Source organism: Leptinotarsa decemlineata, unplaced genomic scaffold (assembly GCF_025532065.1).
Source record: "Leptinotarsa decemlineata unplaced genomic scaffold, Ldec_3_MD MMD2_tig00000505_RagTag_RagTag, whole genome shotgun sequence".
Taxonomy (NCBI): Eukaryota; Metazoa; Arthropoda; class Insecta; order Coleoptera; family Chrysomelidae; genus Leptinotarsa; species Leptinotarsa decemlineata.
This window is the reverse complement of record NW_027412549.1, coordinates 14,900,284-14,921,632: the sequence shown is the minus strand read 5'-3', so window position 1 is coordinate 14,921,632 and position 21,349 is coordinate 14,900,284. Positions and strand designations below refer to the sequence as shown.

General features: G+C 34.1%; 2 protein-coding genes across 5 annotated transcripts in view; one reads left to right on the top strand and one right to left on the bottom strand.

Annotated features, from left to right (window-relative positions):
- The window catches only part of LOC111511504 (rifampicin phosphotransferase), a 46,579-nt gene extending 38,482 nt beyond the window's left edge, over positions 1-8,097 (bottom strand). For all 3 annotated transcript variants that reach the window (XR_012465191.1, XM_074174047.1, XM_074174048.1), the window contains exons 1-5: positions 7,940-8,097; positions 7,756-7,883; positions 7,569-7,707; positions 4,257-4,428; positions 2,405-2,515 (exon numbers count right to left, since the gene is read on the bottom strand). Coding sequence is in view for 2 of the 3 variants with exons in the window: in XM_074174047.1 (XP_074030148.1) it covers positions 2,405-2,515; positions 4,257-4,428; positions 7,569-7,707; positions 7,756-7,883; positions 7,940-8,051 (662 nt within the window). In the remaining variant the exon portion in view is untranslated. The remainder of the gene's footprint in view (positions 1-2,404; positions 2,516-4,256; positions 4,429-7,568; positions 7,708-7,755; positions 7,884-7,939) is intronic.
- The window catches only part of LOC111514684 (D-2-hydroxyglutaric acid dehydrogenase), a 183,898-nt gene that overhangs the window by 108,553 nt on the left and 53,996 nt on the right, over positions 1-21,349 (top strand). The window lies entirely within an intron of this gene.

The following is a 21,349-nucleotide window of genomic DNA, read 5'->3' as shown; positions in this document are numbered from 1 at the left end:
TTAACATGACTGGTGCAAAGTTTCAATCACTTGGCTATTTTCTTAAACAAACGTCAGTACCTTTAATTTTTAAAAAGCAGACACAACTCAAAAACTGCAATAAGTATTAATAAAATTACTATAGTTGAAATTACATTAAAATTTCAATATTCAGTATTTACAGATTATTTATAAACACTAACTAGGGCGGTAAGGATGCTTAATCACGTTGAATAAAATTCTCAAGTAGGTCTTGACAAACAAAATGCATGCTATGGTAGTGTCAAGTTGTTGATTTACTTGTCAAATTTTCAACAGTTATTGTTGCAATAATGTTGTCTCTTCAGGAAAGAATAGAAATAGTTTTAATATGTGGTGAGAATACACCATACCGGCAAATAGCTAACATTTTTAATGAACGGCATCCTGGAAAAAATGTTCAACATACTACTGTGTCAAGGATAATGTCGAAATTCAGAGAAACAGGATCCGTAGCAAATCAATTTAAGAAAAAGCACACTCCAAGTAAATATGATGAGACTTAACATTTGTTTGAAAGTTATTGAACACGGGCAAACGAGCATAACCGATATTTTAAAAAATACCTTCCGATTACAAGAGAGAAACTATTAGAAAAATTTTATTAAAGAATAAATTTTGGCCTTACAAACCAAAATTCATTAACACCTTAAAAGAACGAGATTTTGATGTCCGTTTGGGGTTTTCATTTTGGTTTCAAGGAGAGAGAGAAGAAAATGTAAAGTTTCCGTATAAAATTTTATGGACAGATGAGGCAACGTTCTCTTCAAATGGAACGGTAAGTTCTCAAAATTGCCGATGGTGAGCCCAAGAAAATCCCAATTTCACAGTTGAATGTGGTGATCAGTATTCCTTTAAAACTAATGTATGGTGTGGGATACTTAACGACCAAATAATTGGGCCATTTTTCTTTAGGGAAAATTTATCATCTGTCGGTTATCTCAACCTTTTAAATAATGAGGTTAGTGAAGTTTTAGATAATATGCCTTTAAATATTAAATACGACCTATGGTATCAGCTTGATGGCGCACCGATACATTACACGGTTGCTGTAAAACAGTCCCTCCAACAAATGTTCAGAGGAAAAGTTATTGGACGTAACTGGGAACATTATTGGCCACCTAGATCACCCGACTTGACGCCTTTAGACTTTTTCTTGTAGGGTTACCTGAAACAAAAAGTGTACCGAAGTAAATCATTTACTGACATACAACATCTGGAAAATACCATTCGCTAGTGCTGTGCAAATATAAATCCCCGATTTATTAAAAATGCAGTTACAGATGTCAGTAGAAGGATCATAATTTGTATTGAACGTGGAGGTTTGACAACCTCATTTAGATCAATAAGTAATTTTTTGTACCTTTTTGTATTTTCTATAATATTATTGTTGTTTAAAATTTATAATAATAATAATAGTTCTATCGAAATTATATGTTTTTTTTTTAGTTGCTTTTTTTAGTTGCTTTTTCGAAATCAAAGGTTTGTTTAAGAAAATAGCCAAGTGATTGAAACTTTGCACCCGTCATGTTAAAATTTTTATAGCAATTTTTTAATTTCTCTCTAAAAATGTCCGTATGAGTAAAAATGTATCAGAAAAGTTAAACTCCATGATGAGTTTGTTATGTATACATGAATTGATGACAATTGACCGAACTTGTTTTTTAAAATAAAGGGGATATCTGTCAAAAATAAGCAAAACGTTAACTTCATCCTAGTTGCATAAAATTTGGCATATGGATATAAAATTGCCGTGAACACAACTTTTTCAAGTAACTTTTTGTTAAATTCGATCTAGAAATGCACTTTTTCAATTTTTTTCAAAAAACAAAGCTGAATTTGACAAACACTGAACGTCAGTGGGTCGCAGTTGGCCGTATTATTTCAAGTTAAATTTGAAGCATAAACAAGTGCCGAAGTTGAACTTCATTGAAACTTTTCGAAAAAAAAGTTTCCCATATGGTGCACACTTTATTGGGTACACTGTATAATCAGAAATACAAGATGGCTCTTTAAAGTTTCCCAATTTCCTTTATTATTTCACAATTCAAAATATATAGAACTTTTAGTACTTCCTGGATACATATATGGAGAACAAAATATTCAGTTAGCCATTTAGTTGATTCAGAGGATAAGTACAAATCAATCGTAACATTTGTTGACAAATGTGGGATATCATTCTTTTTATCTTCAAATTATCACTCTTCCAAACGAAAACAATCTGAGATACATGAAAATCTAATAACAGAGGGCCTTGAACTTTGGCATGAAATATATTCAATGTTCAATAATAATCAATTACAATATTCTTAAAACAATATTCATTCAAAATCGTTCATTTATTTTGTTCTTTTCTGAGATGACGGATTTTGGTTCTGATACTCACAAATTGTTCACCCATGATCCATCTTTCCAAGCTTTCGTTGCCAAGGCATTAGCAAGAAGAGTTTCGTCAATGTCCTGAGGAATATAACATGGAGATGCTATTGCAGTGAATCTAAAATGAGAAAGAGTTTTATTTTTTCATCATTCTTCATTAGATTAACCCTACTAACATAGTATCAAGAGCATTGTTACCAACCATATTGTTAACATTAACCAATAACTCAGATTGAGATAGATTAAGGTACATTAGATTTAGATAGATAAGATACTGTAGTAAACTAACTTTAACCCTGAAGAGGCATAGGCCTAAAGTAGGGCCCCCACAACTTTATGTAACGAAAAACTTGTCAAAAACTGTAAATAAATTCCTGGAAATTACTACGAGGAGAAGAATAATATCTAATGATGAAGGAAATATTCAGATGCATATACTGCATATCAAAAAAATATTGGTATATTTTATTTCATTTATTTTATTTATTAAGTAATCTACAGAACAAGCAGTTCCAATGATCGATTACAGTAACAAAAACTAATTAAATAACCATAACCAATAAAATACAACAACTAACTAAAGTTACTCCAAATCACCTGAATCAAAATCAGATTCAAAGATACCTTCAGTTGTGAATGACAAATAGACTTTTTAAATTAAATAGACTCTCAGTTACAACTAGTAATAATTTCTAAGGATAACATCTCCATTTCGATATTTTTTTTAATGTTGTATAGTGGGGAATTTAAACCTAGGTTGGTTCGAGGTTTAGGCAAAACAAATATATCTTTCCTTCTATTATAGAAGTATATTCTGCAGTTCAGATAAATTTTTGACAACAAGTTTGGATTATCTACTTTATTATGCAATAGCTTATAGAAAAATGATAGAGAAGCAATTTTTTTATAAATCCTAAGGATGTTAATTCAAGGAATTGACTAATTTCTAACTAAGATTGAAAATATATTCACCATGTTTTTTGTAATGTAGAAATCTTAAGAATTTTTTTTGTACCTTTTCTATTTCATTTTTATGAACTAAATAATAAGGAGACTATACCATTGCACTATATTCCAGTATACTACCGACAAATGCATTAAAAAGTGTTAGTAATGTATACCCGACAATAATTAGGGAAGGGGCCCAACAATTTCAGTCTGTAGTTGATTCTAGCACATTCCATTTTTTTGAACGATTATTACGTCAATACAAGCTTGGATATAATTGAAAATCCTATATTCTGATTCAAAAATTGTTGTTGTGAATTATTCCCTGAAACGCCGATCCAGATGGGCTAAGAAGTAGGACTCAATAAGCTCATCCAAATCCTTGCAGCATTTACTAAGAGGACTAAGAAAGAGAGAGGTCTTGGATCTCCAAATTTTTGACGTGTTGGTACAATAGTCGGAAGATGCTAATATTTGATAATGAACCCATAATCCAGGACCAGATTATCAGTTTGAGGCTTCAACAAAATGGGCGAATCAATATTTTTAGTAGCAGCTGGGCCGAACTTAGGATACCAACTGATGAACCCAAACCCAAGGGTGTCGAGACTAGGTGCTGAGATTGTCAGAGATCACAGGCAACGAAAAAGGTGAACATTGAAATAAAAATTATATCCAGAAGAATATGGCACGGTCAACGAAGAATATGCACAAGTAGTACAGGAAAGAAAATTGTTAGAATTTGTGTTATAAAACAGGATCGTTAAATATAATAACATTTTTAACTTGAGTTATATAAGCTCGGTGAAAAATTTTCTTCCTAAATAAGACATTATTAGTCAATAGTCTTATCCTAAAATTGATAATAATTTGTCTGCAGGAGTTTTTCGCTAATATGGTTAATAACATACATGAAATTGAACTGCACATGTTCGATTCTTTCTTGTGTTGTATATGAAATATTTCTCAATAATCCATTGAAAATAATTCTCAGTTTTCTGAATTCCTCTAGAAGTTCAATTTTTGCTCCGCCGATTGCCCATTGCTTTTTTGTGAGATTCGTTTGTAAAACGCTATTTACTCCTGAAATAGAAAACATAACACTGAACTCTTCACAATATCTTAATTAGAAGTATTCAAATTTAGTTTTTATTTGAACAATCTCGACTTGAGAAATGTTTCATTTCTGTTTTTTATTCACTATTGGAAGAGAAATCGATAAATCTATAATCCAGTGAAATTATAGGACCTCGTCAGCGGGTAAAATTATTAGACGAAGAGGGTTAACATGCCAACGAAGTAATACATTTCATCTGCTCAGTTACCACTTAGTGGCAATGATTAGCCTACTCGTTCAAAAACATGAAAAATAGAGATAAAGGTCCTAAAAATATGAGCGGTAGCTCATTCGATTCGGAATAACCTCTAGAAAAATGTTTTCGAAGGATTTTGGTGCAGGTAAAAAATTGCAATTGTTATTATCAAAATAAGATTTGAAAAAATGGTATTTAGTTTTTCGTTAATAACTCAAAAAATATTAATATTGAAGCAATTTTGAAAAAAGCTCGTTAAAGGGGAGGAAATTTCCTATAAAAAAGTTCCGACTCCCGAAACTCTCCATTATTTATAATTTTAATTTGACGTTGAAAATAGGGATCCGCGCGGTTGTTACGGCATGCGCGCGCTGCCGCTAAAGAGAGTTTATCAAAAGAAATAATTTTTTTATAACATAGAATGTCATTTTGAAAATTTGAAAAAATTTAGTATCTTCTTAACATTCAAATGAATCGAGTCCCCTAGAAAAAAAGTTTTATCACCATTTTTCAAAAAGTTATTCAATTGTTAACTAACAAATTTTTTCTCAATCTCCGTTGGCATAAATAATGATATAAAAGGTATAAATAATTGTCCCATAAATTTTAAACTTCGTGGAGCCCTTTTGATATATTATACTTCATTCGATCCTGCGATAAAAGTTCATAAAAATTTATTAATTTGTTAATTATGATTTTTTATATCTATTGCAAAATGAAATTTCTAAAAATTGTTGTTAAATTTTTTTTCCAATTGATATTTAGCTATGTCTGTTTTCACATTAAACAATGGTAGTTATTAACATAGGATATGAATTTTTTACGTAATTTGTTCAATAAATTGTTTCAAACAAATAGAGAAATTCAATATTTTTGAAAAATTTTTTTCTGATATTTTGTTGTCTAGAGATAATTATGATTTCAAAAAAAATTTTTTTCTTAATTTTAATTTTTAATTATTTAAAATCGATTTTTTTAAATTTCGATTGTTTAAATAATTAGTTTAGAAATAATGTTGCTTTTAAAAATCATAATTTACTCTTTTAAATAGTTTGTCAAAAATTTTTTTTTTCTTCATTATTTAATTGTTTATTAGTTTAACAGTTTGTTATGAACAAATATTGACTAACGTTCTATTTTTTTCTGAAGCAGAAAAAAATTATAAAAACAGCTATATATAAAAAAGTGCTATAATTTTTTTTTATTTATAATAATAGGTACGTTCTAATATCATACGATACGGTAATGAAAAAATTTTTCATGGCACTTTTTCATGTATAGCTGTTTTTATAATTTTTTTCTGCTTCAGAAGAAAAATGTAACGTTGGTCAATATTTATGTATAACAAATTGTTAAACTAATAAACAATTGAATAATGAATGAAAACATTTTTTTCGCCATACTATTTGAAAGTGTAAATTATGATTAAGAATTTTTTTTGATCATGCCTAATTATCTCTAGACAACAAAATAGCAAAAAGAAATTGTTCAAAATTATTGAATACCTCTATTTGTTTAAAACAATTTATTAAGCAAATTACGTAAAAAATCCATATCCTATGTTAATAACTGCCATTGTTTAATGTGAAAACAAACATAGCTAAATATCAATATAAAAAAATGTATCAACAATGTTTAGATATTTCATTTTGCAATAGTTATAAAAAAATCATAATAAACAAATTAATAAATTTTTATGAACTTTTATCGCAGGATCGTATGAAGTACATATTTCAAAAGGGTTTCACGAAGTTTAAAATTTATTGGCCAATTATTTATACCTTTTATCCCATTATTTATGCCAACGGAGATTGGGAAAAATTTTGTTAGTTAACAATTGAATAACTTTTTGAAAAATGGTGATGAAACTTTTTTTTCTACGGGACTAGATTCATTCAAGTGTTAAAAATATACTAGAGTTTTTCAAATTTTTAAAATGACATTTCATGTTATGAAAAAATATTTCTTTTGTATAAACTCTCTTTAGCGGCAGCGCGCGCATGCCGTAACAGCCGCGCGAAATCCTATTTTTAACGTCAAATTAAAAAAATAAATAATGGAAATAGAGTTTCGGGAGGTAGGACTTTTTTATGGGAAATTTCCTCCTCTGTAACGAGCTTTTTTCAAAATTGCTTGAATATTGAGATTTTTTGAGTTATTAACGAAAAACTATATACCATTTTTTCAATCTTATTTTGTTAATAACAATTGCAATTTTCTACCTGCACCAAAATCCTTCAAAAACATTTTTCTAGAGGTGATTCCGAATCGAATGAGCTATCGCTCATATTTTTAGGACCTTTATCTCTATTTTTCATGTTTTTGAACTTTTTGATTAGACTAGATATAGATTTTGAAAAGCATCATATTATACTAATATGCTTATTTTTGATGCTCAATACGATTGAATCATAAAAATGGGGGGTTCCATTTGGGGAAATTCACTTTAGACAGTTTATTGAATTTCATATATATTATTTCTGTTGACCACCCTGTTTTGATAATTATCGAAATTTCATATGAAGTTTATTATATTTGGTTCCCCTCTAGAAGGAACCTGACCAAAACATAGTGATAAAGGTTTCCTTATAGGAAAAATTGATAATTATTGTAGAGTCTGCAAACATCATTCTTGACGGTTAAACCTTAAATATAGACATAATAAATACACTTATGTCTCGCTTGCTTCATATTTTGTCTTTAATCGAGGACCGCCTGCCCGGTACTGACGATGCCCAATAGGCTGAAACAGCTGTCTACCGGTGGCTCTTAAATTGAAATGATCAGAATAGTCCGTGTTGAACTTGTCCAAAACATTGAACATTTTACCATACACACATTTCTCAAACACCTTATAACACCGTGAGTACTGTTCTTTGCATTCAGCTAGGAATCTTGAGTGATTCTTACCTGGGAGTACATATGAATTACCATCTGCTAGCTGCAAATACAAACTCAATTCGGCAATTTCAGCAGGTCCAACAGATAACCTCAACAACAAACTATTCCCTCTCTGATCTGTCCCATGAAAACTGTGGGAATTGGTGTTCTACAAAGAAGTACAATCAAATGGAACAATCCCAGATTATGTACAAACCTTTACTGTCGGTATGTCAAATTCAGTTTCGAATTTGTTACCCAAGTCCTTGTGATGAATTTTATACTTATCTTGATATATTTTCACTTGCTTTTTGGCTATGAAATATTTTATGGGGTAAAGCCAATCTGGAATAGATAAAAAACTTGTTAGAACAAATGGACCTGATATTTACCAATCTTACCTTTGTTGCTATACCGACTACGTTCTGTTTTTCGAAAAAAGACCGAATATACAATGAAAGGAGTTAGAAGTAAACTGGAGTAATAGACCACGGAGTATAATAAAAAATTCATTCTGACTTGGTACCTTGAACTTCCACAAAAGAATAAATATGTCGTTCCATAGATACAGAGTCAGTATTATCAAGACCTCGATAACAGTATCTTTACTTATCTCGTAATTGTTTCAGACACAATCATTTATCAGCTTCACATTCAAGGCAAGTGAATATAATTTTAGTTTTTCTGGAATTGAATAGAGAATCGGGCATCAATTGATTGGCATAGGAAATGTTTGCTAAAAAGTCCCGGGCCCAAAAAAGAAAACGCTTTTTACGTGTGATTCCTAACACGGTCGTTTCAAACGCTCCAGTAGGGCTATATGATATTCACTGTTTATGGTATTTCTCTTCTCAAGATAGTCGATGAGTATTACACAACGGAGATCCCAAAATACCGAGGCCATATCCTTTCCAGCCGATTGTTGTGCTTTCGGGTGCTTTAGACGAGGTTCACCAGTTGATCTCCACTCAGATGACGATCGTTTCGATTCCGGAGCGAAGTCATGGATCCAAGTTTCATTCATTGTCACATATCGATGAAAAATTGCGGTTTGTTATGTTTGAACATGGCCAAACACTGCTCAGAATCATAAAGACGTTCTTGTTTTTGGTCAACAGTGAGCTCGCGCGGCAATATAAAGCCAACATGTTCTTTTTGTCATTTCTACAAAGTCGGCTAATTCACGCAACTCCACTTTCTGGTGTTACTGCCTCATGTGGACGTCCACTGCGTTCTGCATCATCGGTGTTTTTACGACCGCGTTTGAAGTCAGGAAACCAACATTTTAGCAGGGGAGCCCACGATGCAAAATGGGAATTTACTCCAGCGTCATTGGGACATATTAGGTTGCAAAGCTCAGATGATAAGAAAAAAAATGTTATATAATATATACCTTTTCAAGCGGCTGTAGATTTTGAAATATAAAAAAAATACTGTTGCATGGACATACTCGAGCGCGTCAGATATATAATAATATAATGATAATAATAATTTATTCACACACAAGTTACACAGTTATTCAAAGTTAGTATGCAAATAATGCGTTGCAAATAAATTAAGATAACTCACAAAAGGTAAACCTTGAGCGTGAGATGCTTAACTATAAGCTATACATTTTTAGACATATACCCAAAATAACACATGATCACAAGAAAAATAATGCATTTCCAAGTCTGATTCAAACTTATGTATCAGAGTGAAAAAAAAAAATGAATAAATATTATAAGTAATACATGTTTTTTACATCAACATATTGATGTATTTGAAGGCGGGGGATTCGGAGAACTCATAACTTGGTTTTTCGTTTCAAAACTCTTACGTTATGTATATTTTTCAGGGTTTTTGGTAATTCATTATAAAGTTTTGGACCTAAGTAAAAAAAAACTTCTTTGTAGTATGTTTTTTGATAGCATCAATGTCCTACGTAATTTGAATAATGTTGGTATGGTAATCTCATCGTTTGCATGATGTGGGTGGTTGTACGTAAGGGTTAAAAGTGAAAAGAAAAAAATTTAATCGAGCGCTTCAGATTTTCTAACGGGGTGTTAAGTGCAACAAAAAAAAGCTCTCATCCAATAATCTGACGATTTCTATCTGACGCAAACTCGCAGCCATTATTATAATGTGCAAACAAAATTCGCCATTTTGAAAAATTCAAGCGCGTCAGATTAAGGTATGTATGGTTCATCTTTATGTTTTGGACGTGCTGTCTCATAATCTGACGATTATCTAGAGGGAATCGCTTAATCTGACAAAAACAATATTTAAAAAAAATGTTTTTTCATTCATTGAACTTAATTAATTGAAAAGCTCCGGAAATAGCAAGCAAATAAATAAGTGTATGTTTTTTGAGTAGAATACTTGTATTTACAAGGAAATATTTTTTTAAATGCTCAAAAAAATTATTTTTTTTTATAATCAATTGATTAATTAATGAAGAAAATAGAAATGAAACTTTCTTTGTTTGTTACCACTTTTATTTGTAACTAACGTTACTGCAGTTTCGTCCTATAAGGACATTTTCAAACTTATACAATATATAAGTTCATTATGATTTCCTACCATGTAGTAACGGCTACATCCATCAATTAATTGATTAATTAATCATCATCTTCATCTTCATCACGAACGAGTCTCTGTGATAAAATGTGATGGCGTCATGGCAACAGAATTCAGAGTGGGGACGGAGTGAGAGAGTAATAGATAGAGAAAAAGTAAATAGAGAATAGAGGAAAAGAAACTCGGAGAGGGAAATGTAGGTATTACACAGCTGGCTGCACGCATTAAACTTCATCGATGAATTTTTGTTATTTCAGCTTGCGGAAATCGTCAGATTATATATTTTTCGTTATCCTTGAATCATTTTCTTCAAAATGAAAAAAAAATTTGTTACGCTCGAGAATGTCGAAATGACGTTATTTTTTTACAACTTTGCTGCCCTCCCCTTTCTTTACGTCACTCTCAAATTGTCTGATTACTGAAATATACACTTTATAGCATGTAATTAACTCACCCTACCTTTATATGACGCGCTCGAGAATTTCTGATGATCAATTTTGTTTTACTAATCTGATCCTTTATCCTTCACGGGCAGCCTTATATATGGGGCTCATATTTGGTGGAGGTACTTAACCGGGTACAAAGTATCCCCCTGTATATTAATCCCGAAATCCCTGCTTGGGCTCCCTCCCTTATTATTCATTTGTTGTTTCTAATGGAGCGGAGTCTATAACCTGCAAACGTCTCTAAATGATAGAAGCAACGTTCCGTGGCTATAATGGGGTTTTTAATAATGTAAATAATGTGGTTAGCTACTTTTGAAAGCGAATCGTCAAGATGTCACCAGGGGAGAAGGGATTTCACCAGGGGAGAAGGGAGAGGAACATAAAGCGAAACAGGCCTGAATATAGTGGATGGCTTAAAGTGAAGTCTAACGATTACGGCTTAATTAGGAAGATAGAATAATTCAAATCCCAAAACACTGAAGTGAGTATTTCTTTCTTTTCTCAAAAATGAGACTTCCTAATACGTATATGGCAAATCTATCCAAAATGTGAGCACAATTCTTGAATTCCGCTCTAGCCATGCGTCATGATAAAAAAAAGGAAAGGATATCCTCCTTTCAAATATATGTCAACTTGTCATCTACTGTGGGCTAATTATTACGGTTGTCTGGTCGTCATGGTTATTGATGTCACAGATAGTCTGTTCGAAGTAAAACCATCTCCAATGACGTCACAGGTGAACCCTTTTAATCAAACTTTTCAGTGATATGACTTAACAGAAGTGACACAGATTGCCAGTATAACTCAACAGTGATGTAATGTTATATTTTGAAGAACTAGATAACATTGATGGAAAGTGAATGAATGATATCTACAGGAAATTGAAAATACAGAGCGTATCATTTTCAGGGTACAGAAACCTAGAATTTATCGAATATCATGGAAGTACTATTTCAAAAATGTTATAACAACAAATAAGTTAACATAATTTTTTTTCTCGGTAATTTAACGAAAATCATAAAAAGTAAATTAACACGTAACAAGTTCTTATAACACTTTTCAAGCCATTGCTTAGTTGTAACGGTATTTTTTCCCATCAAGAAGAAGTGTAAAATTAAAACATGAAATTGTTTTTGATCCATTGTTATGAAAATAACAAAGTAGCATCACTCTCATCACAATAATTCACAAACTTCTGAGTGGAATAACATGACATTTCAACAGCTTTCTTTTGAAGGTCAGTATTAACTGAAAAAGCGGTAAATGCAATAAGACTAGCGCCATCTATATGTTAGGTCCGAGACTTTTCAGCTTATGTAGATTGCGTTTCATATAATTCTAAAACCCTGTCCAAATGATAACTTCTTCATCGAAAGAAAGTCACTTCTATCAAGCATTATAAATTCAGAATCCCTTCAACTTGTTTGTCGAACCTCATGACCCAATTTTTGAAAATGTAGGTTAAGAGGGTTGATTCGATAATACTAGCGAGACGAACGTAATATCCGAGGGGCATAAATTGCTTGCACTTGCACAGGGGTTGGGGTTGGTCGTCACTGAGTTATACGTGTCCGTTCTGTTCTCCCTTCGATCGCTTGCGTCCCTTAGATTCATCACTTCGGATTTGGGGTGCAAATGACAAGGTCGCTGAGGGTGGTTTTTAATGGTTGATCTATGAAGGGTTAGTTTTGGAAGAATAATCGTTTTCTCGAATGAAGAAACTTCAAATTTAGTTAAAGACACACAATTGGGCATAGTAATGAATGTAGCAGTTGTGATTTTATTTATTTCACAGGCTTCTACAACTAGTTTTCTGTGGCTTGAGAATGGCCATACACAAAAATATAGAATATAAAAAACAAAGAATATAAAGCTTTTGTTACATTTCTGAGATCTTTATTGAAGGTAATTCCCTGAAGGTATTGATACTGATATTTCTTGGCGGCTAACTTACCTTTGTAATATTCTAAGAGCTGCACTGACGGTGTTTTCGATCAGAAGTTGCTATTTATTTCTCAAACTACACTTTGTTTTCCTGGACTTCCTTTAAGAAGCTTATTATTCAAGTGTAGAAGTACCTCTTCTTGATCTTGTTTGTGATAGTCCTGTTCATTTTAGGTTCTTGTACCAAAGTGAAATAATTTCGGAGCTATTTCACACTGAAACACCTTTTATAGACTGTTTAGTGAACATCACACAATAATAATAATAATACTAAGAGGACGATGCGGGGACTACGGAGGGGATGTGGGTGCACCATCTGGGTGCCGGAGAGACGTATACTTACCTCGGGGTGGAACAACGCCACTCACAAGAGGTAACAGCAGTGAAAAACTCTCTCCGCGGCAAGTATCAGCACAAACTTCGACAGATCTGGTCATCGGAACTATCGGGGAAGAACAAAGTTGCTGCAACAAGTGAAGTGGACTCGGGAGGAGCTGTATCAACTCGACGTAAAGACCCGAAAAAGGATGCATCTCTATAGGAGTTTGCATCCCAAATCGTACGTTCCACGGTTTTACTTCCCCCCACAACAGGGAGGCCGTGGACTTTTGAGTTTGGAGTGTCTGCATGACAGAATGGTACTGGATACAGCCTGTAAAGTCGTCAGGAGTTCGGATTCCCGCCCCTGCATGGTCCGTGACCATGAGAGAGCAGGAATCGGAGCATTTCTTTTTAGAGCAGTTGCCCGAGCAGCTGATGAACTCGGTATAGTTTTCGATACTCAACGAGGTGACCACAACTCTGTCACCGAGTTGGAACCTGTTCAGAAAAAAACTCAGATAAAAGCCGCAGAGATTACCTTACTTCTGCGGAAACACAAGGATAAGCCAATGCATGGGGTCTTCTTCAATAACATTGGAGACCATGGCTTTTTAAAGCGCCTGACGTTTGCTTTTCTCAGGTCGAGTGGGCTGAAGTCGGAAACTGAGGGGTTCATCATGGCTTGCCAGGATGGTGTCTTCAACATCTTAGTCTACCGCAGTCGCGTGATGGGTATAGAGGTTCCTGACACAAGGTGCAGGGCCTGCCGTGAGGCGCTCGAGACCCTAATTCACTTGCTATCAGCATGTCCAGCATATGCGGTCTCGGCCTATATCCATCGACATAACGCGGCCCTAAGAGTGCTATATTACTATCTACGACACTCTTGCCCTACACCGGTGTTGCCCTACGCTCGGGGGATATTGAATCCGTTGTGGGGAACGAGAAGTGCCGAATTTATTGGAACTATTCGTTTCCCTCCCTCAGGCTCATACAAGCTAATAAGCCTGATGTGGTACTTCTCGACCACCAGAGCAAAAAGATATTTGTCGTTGAGTTTTCAGCTCCTGGCGAGACGAATATCGTCAGAAAAGAGAAGGAAAAACGGATAAAATATCGAGATTTTCTCTTCGAACTCCGCAGACTCTATCCAGATCACTCTGTCAAGATGGTTGTTCTGATTATTGGAGTCCTTGGTGGAATGATGTCCTTTCTACTCTCGAATCTTAAGATCATACCGGCTTGCCGCACTAAGGCAGAAATCCTATCCGCACAGATGCTGAAGGCTGTCATTCTTGGCTCACTGCGCTTGCTCAGGGCACATGATTCTCGGACCCAATGATCACCTACCCCACGGTTCGGGGAGTGGTCATTTGTTGATAATGCTGGCGCGCCCTCCCGAATGTATCGGGGCTTCGAGGGATAGGGCCTGAACAGTGCCCACTACGGTGAAAAAATAATAATCATACCAGTTTATTTCAATCAATAAGGGTGTACACAATGACACAAATGGGTTAAATGACAGAATTATTGTGAAAGACGTCAATGGGCGCATTACATAATATATAATATATAGCTGTATATATACAATACGTAATAAATAAATGATTTACCAAGTCACTAAGATTAAAAAAGAAAAAAAAAGTTCTAGTTTAGGAATTCTTCAAAAGTGTAACAATTTTTTAGTAATATGGATAATTTTCTCATCTTTTTAAACACATATATGTTTTTACAGTTTTTCACAGTCTCGGGTAAAATATCAAATAATTTGCACTCATTCACTAAAAAATAACTTTTGTGAAAGAGGACAGTACTATGGCGGAGGCCATCCTACTGCCCTCAGCCATATTGCTGGATGTTTAATTAGAAAAAAAATGTCTGCACGAATTTCTAGAGCCTAGTTTTGCCAATATTCGTATGGCATGATTATGCAGAGTAAATAAACACTTACACAGGAGCAATTTCCCCAGTTTAAAATGCCATATTTCAGGTGGGAGTGGAAATTAGCATGATACAGGATCAGCAGCATCTCTTCACTACAATGATTTGCCATAAATCTCAAAGAGTAGCACGATTTTCGCAGTTTTGTGCATATATTGTCAATATGTGGAGTCCAGATTAAGTTTGCGTCAAAAGTTATACCCAGCATTCTAACCGATGCTTGACATTTCTGTTTCACTGGGGGTACCATCAAAAAGTCTGAAGTTTAGATTGTGCCAACGCAGAGTAATTAACAAAGCATTAGTCTTTGATGTATTTAAATTCAGGTTATTGTTTCTCGACCACTTCAGCACATGTTCCAGAGTATTTTCGGCTACAATTTTTATTGCATTCAGGTCGTTCTGGGCTACTAGTACATTAGTATCATCGGCATAACACACCATATGTATATTATAGTTGTCAGTCATGTTGAGATATCTAATGAGGTCATTTGCATAAACTACATAGAGAAATGGTCCCAGAATCGAGCCTTGCGGATCTCCTTGAGGTATCTGAGTAAGACTGATTAAGTTTCACAACTTGCTTTCTATTATCTAGAAAAGACTCTAGAAGGTGCAGGGGTACTCCCCTGACACCATATCTCGATAACTTAGAAATCAGTAGTTTATGATCGACGCAGGTACAAGCGCGTGAGAAGTCCAGAAATAGGCCCATCACAAATTTGTTGTTTCATCACATGGCTCTGGAATTCACAGAGATCAGATTCTGTGCTTTTCTTTTTAATGAAACCATACTGCGATGAAGAAAGCAGATTATATTTTTCGGAGAAAGCACACAGCCGGTTTTTCATATTCAGCACGAATAGTTTTGAAATACTAGAAATAATGCTAATTGATCTATAGTTATTCAGATCACTCTGGTTACCTTTTTTGTATATCGTTTCGATTCATAGTGTCGTTAAATGTTATAGTCTTTGAGAACAGCTATGGTTTCATTACAAATTAAACATAGCGCCTTATTACTGGACTCAATCACAAAATACTGAAAATTCAGTTTTTCTTGGAACGTTCTGCATTCACTGTCAATTTTTCGCTTCTTTTCCATACTAACTAATCACACATAAAAAAATAAGTCAAATCAAAATACTTTTATTGACGGGTGTTACTTTATTTCACAATAGACAGTTTCGCTTCCTTCGCCTTTCCTACGCAGATTAACTCGCAGTTGCGCCGCTAGCCTTTTTATATGCAATTATTCCTGTCATCTCGAGGTGATCGGAGTACTATCTAGAACCAGAACTTTCTCGAACCAACGCGGTAATTCCAAATATTTAATTACGCCTAATGCCGCCTAGCGGGTAGCTGAAAAAGATAGTACATAGAACCACTACTCGCCACTAGATGTCGTTAAGTGTCACAATACACAATAATAATTGAAATGCAAAAAAAGCGTAAGTTTGCTTAGGTCACGCACTTTTCGACTATCCTAGTCTAGAAGTATAGTTAAGGGCAGAAATTGGCCCTTGAAACAAACTGAAAAAATAATTATGGCCCGAAGGCTTCAAAGTTTCGAGACCCCTGCTCTAGAACGTTACCCCTGAAATTATCATTTTTATAAACAGAAACACCACCGTTTCTCATTGTAGTTCTACAAAAGGATGAGCACAGACAGAATTTGTTTAACTTAAAGTGATCAATTGCTTCATTGATATGCCAATGTTCAGACAGTGACAGATGATCACATTTTTCTGTATCGAAATAATTATCTAAGAGTAATATTTTATTAGAGAGACATTGTACATTTTGATGGCATATGGTAATATACTGTGCATTTTCTACATTGGTATCAAGAATGTCATCATTTCTGTATGTTTGTATTGTATTCACGAAAAAACGTTGGATCATTTACACTATGGTTTGTTAGATAGTATTTCACTGTTTTAAGGGTATGATGTACATTCTTAGAGTCTAAGATAAAACTTTTAATACAACCACAGACACACATTTTGCTATTTTTCACTTTAGAGTCAACTACAAATCTGATATTACAGTTCCTATTGAGTTTAATATAATTAGTTATGGCCTGAACAAATGCATCAGCAATTTTGTGATCTACCGATTGCTGTTTTTCCATTATAATGTAAATATCTTCCAATTGGAAGTACGTTTTTCAAACTCGACTTTAAAGCTTTACTGTTACTCATATTATTAGAGTGGAACATGATGAAGACAAAATCACTCTGTCCATATTGTGTAGTCTTAATAAAAGTATTTTTTGTTAGTTCCAAAATTTCTACCTTTGTTTCAATGGATTCGTCTATTTTCATACTCGTTGTTCTTCACCATGGTCTTCAGGACTTTTGCAAAGTCCCTAGCATATTCATCGCCTACAATGAGAATATTATGTTTGGTTCCTTTTTCAGACTGTGTTTCGAGACATTCACGACTTTCCTGGATATGCTCGTCTGGTTCTATCATTGCCATCTCCTCTTGTAAACTAAGATCATTTGGTTCTTCCTTTCGGATGTGTTCGTGAACTCAACATGGCATCTTCCAAGCCACTACCGGGACCAGAGACGGTCCATACCATAAGAGGAAGCTGTGCACTCTTATAAGCATCGATGTGCAGAACGCATTCAACACAACACCGTGGAACGGAATACTGTAGGAGCTCCACAGGAGAAAGATCACCCCGTACCTCCTTAAAATGTTAATCAGCTACTTCGAAGAGAGATGGCTAAGGATAGGAGTGGAAACAAAAATGAAAGTAACCTGTGGAGTTCCTCAGGGATCCGTATTAGGACCTACTCTATGGAACCTCTACTATGACAGCATCTTCAGTATCCAAACCCCGGATGGAGTCAGGCTAGTAGACTTTGCTCCAAAGCAGTTCCAGAAAGAGCCACTTGAATGCTGAAGAGGGGTTTTAGTAGGTAGGCTGTGACAGAGCCATGGAGTCCCACACTTCGAGCAGGAGCGTTACCCTCAGGAAAAAAAACTACCGGGACTGCTATTTACAATGGATCTGTTGACTTTTCCTGTCTCAGTTTATACTTTTTCTTCTTTAAAATCCCAGTTTGAGAGGAGATTCCCTAGCCTTCTTCTTCCGTCATGTGATTTCTTCCTTTTTCGGTCAACTTTCTTTTTCGCAGTTTCTGTAGTAAGTGCTGGCTTTTTTCCATTTTTATTTCGTTTATGCAAAAATAATGCATTATTTAAATATGCTTTCACGCACCAATTTCAATCGTTTTACCAAACATTTTCCTTGTTTGTCAGTGACGGTTTATTTTGGTCAACCGACGTCTCGTGCCCGAGTGTCACAGTCACGTGCCGCGTTCAATAAAAACATCAAAGGAATGAGATAAATATTCCTGTCTCTCCCTCGTTCTCTTCAAAGGGTTGCCTCTCATTATGGCAAGTGCCGTATAATGTCTCTTTCACATTTAGCAGTATCGAGGCGCACAGATGTCTGAATAATTTTTAATGCAAACTTGATTTACTGAAAGAATTGGAAACCGTCGTTGAATGGAAATGGCGCAGAGGAAAGTTTATCAGATTTTGTGATCAAAAGTTTGGTTGGATGGAAATGAAAGTTGTTTGAGTGAGATCTGATGTTTTTTTATAATAAAGAGCTGATTACGGTCTAAGATTGATGAAAACGAAGTATTTCTTGGTGTTATATCATGAAGTAATTCTTGGTCTTATATCATTAAAAGTGTCATCCACAACTGAAACGATTTTTATCGCTCTTAAAATTGACTTGAGTAAACAAACAAGGTTTTCCCAAGAGTGGACAGATTTGGTAGATTCTTTTGGGCTCAAAATGACAATCTCTGATTATACCAGAGTTAACCAAAGATCCTCAACTTTGATAACATATTAACAAATGTTCTGAACTCTGACTATGTGGTGGGTATTGTCGATCCTTGCCTATCTGATCATTCTGCGCAATTCATTGTTTTAAAAAATAATAAGAATCGTTCGACAACAGACGGTAAGTTTAAGAGGAACATTACTAATAAAGGTATAGAATTGTTGAGAAAATCTCTGTCTGAGATAGATTGGAATCTTTTTTACAACATGAACTTACAAGACCTCACATCTAATTCAGTCAATACATATAGTTCAATGGTCCAAAAATACTTTCCTCTAAAAACTATCAAAAATAAAAAAAGTCATCCAGTTAATTTCTTCACAAAAGAACTAGCGCAAATGAGAAACACCCTAGCCTCCATAAAAATTGTTAGTGATTCGTCTGGTGATCCCCTCGACAAACATACTTCCAATGTACTTGTGATATACTGTTTGGAACCTTTGGTGTAGTGATGAATATTACTGGAGTTTTTTTCCCAAAACCAAATCGTTATTTTTACACCTCGAAACGTGTTTCGATCACCAAGTGATCATCTTCAAGAGGAAGATAAAACTAATAACTACTCAAAACTAAAGCTACTTATACTAATCAGGTACATCATACAGGTAGGTAATCAGTAATACCACCCATACAAGTGTACCACCCTAAATTAATTTTACAATTGGCCTTTCTATTATTAACAATATGTCCTTATGTATGTTTAAATGTTACAGCTATATATAGAACAATTTTCAGCTATATAAAATTAGTTTCACAATATTGCCTATCTAAATATATTTACAATGTGTCTTTTTGTAGTAATCAGCAAAATCAACAATATTATTTCAACAAGCTACATAGTATGCTATTTGGTATTGGTCCGTTGTCGTTATTCATAATATTATTATGTTTACTTATTTCCACACTCTCATAGGTATCTAGTTGCCTGTTGTTATTAACTTGTCTAACTAATCTTAAAGAACTGAAGTCTATGGAATGGTTTTGTTGCAAAATATGATGGGCGACTGCTGATTTTTCAAATTGAATGTAAGGACTGCGATGCAAAATATTATGGACAGACAAAAAGATCTATTAAAGTGAGATATAAGGAATACATAGCACACTTAAAATATGGAAGATTTGAAAAATCAGCAGTCGCCCATCATATTTTGCAACAAAACCATTCCATAGACTTTAGTTCATTAAGATTAGTTAGACAAGTTAACAACAACAGGCAACTAGATGCCTATGAGAGTGTGGAAATAAGTAAACGTAATAATATTATGAATAACGACAACGGACCAATACCAAATAGCATACTATATAGCTTGTTGAAATAATATTGTTGGGTTTACTGATTACTACAAAAAGACACACTGTAAATATATTTAGATAGGCAATATTGTGAAACTAATTTTATATAGCTGAAAATTGTTCTATATATAGCTGTAACATTTAAACATACATAAGGACATATTGTTAATAATAGAAAGGCCAATTGTAAAATTAATTTAGGGTGGTACACTTGTATGGGTGGTATTACTGGTTACCTACCTGTATGATGTACCTGATTAGTATAAGTAGCTTTAGTTTTGACTAGTTATTAGTTTTATCTTCCTCTTGAAGATGATCACTTGGTGATCGAAACACGTGTCGAGGTGTAAAAATAACGATTTGGTGTTGGGAAAAAAACTCCAGTAATATTCATACTTTCAATGCTTTTAAAAAACAACATAAATCCGCCTTATCCGAAGCGAAAAAAAATCCTACGATCAATTTCTTCAAAACTCACAGAACTGGGCCAAAGATGCGTGGCTTCTGATCAATTATGAGAGAAATCAAAATATCAAAACCACCCCATCAACTATAAGCCCCGATCAATTCAACTTCCACTTTAGTGGTATTGCAGAAGAAATAATAAATTCTTTACCGCAGACGAATCACCATGCAATGAACTTTCTTCGAGGTATTCCCAAACCAAAAACTCCTTTTTCTTAGCACTAGTTACAAGAAGTGAGGTTTTGCACGCCATAAAAACTTTAAAAAACTCTGCCTGTTTTGATGTACATTGTCTTAATGCTAGGGTAGTCAAGGAAACTACCGATATTCTCATGGACCCTTTTTTATGTTCAATAAACCGTTGTTTCAGTGAAGGAGTGTTTCCTAACATTCTGAAATTAATAAAGGTGTCACCGGTATACAAAAAAGGTGATAAAAACTTGGCTGAGAACTATCGATCGATATCAATAATTCCCATCTTTGGGAAAATTATTGAAATAATTTTGAAGAAACGATTACTAAAATTCTTTGTGAGACACGAACCACTTAATAAGGGGCAATTTGGTTTTCGGCCAGGTTGTTCAATCACTCAAGCAATTAGACCACTAGTTGATACTATAGTAAAGGGATTTGAAGAGGGTGTGCACACTGAAGTCACTATGCTTAATCTTTCGAAAGCGTTTGACTGTGTATCTCATGATCTCTTTCTAGAGAAGTTAGAGTTTTATGAAATAAGGGATGTACCTCTGATACTACTGAAATCATATTTAAATAACAGAAAGCAAACAGTATTTATAAATGACGTAAATTCAACATACGAAATAGTCAGGCATGGAGTTCCCCAGGGCTCTGTATTGGGTTCTCTGTTGTTTATAATATATGTGAACGATATATTCTATCAATTTTCTCCCAAACATTGCATTTGTTTTGCTGATGATACGATGATCATCAATCACCATAAAAACATTC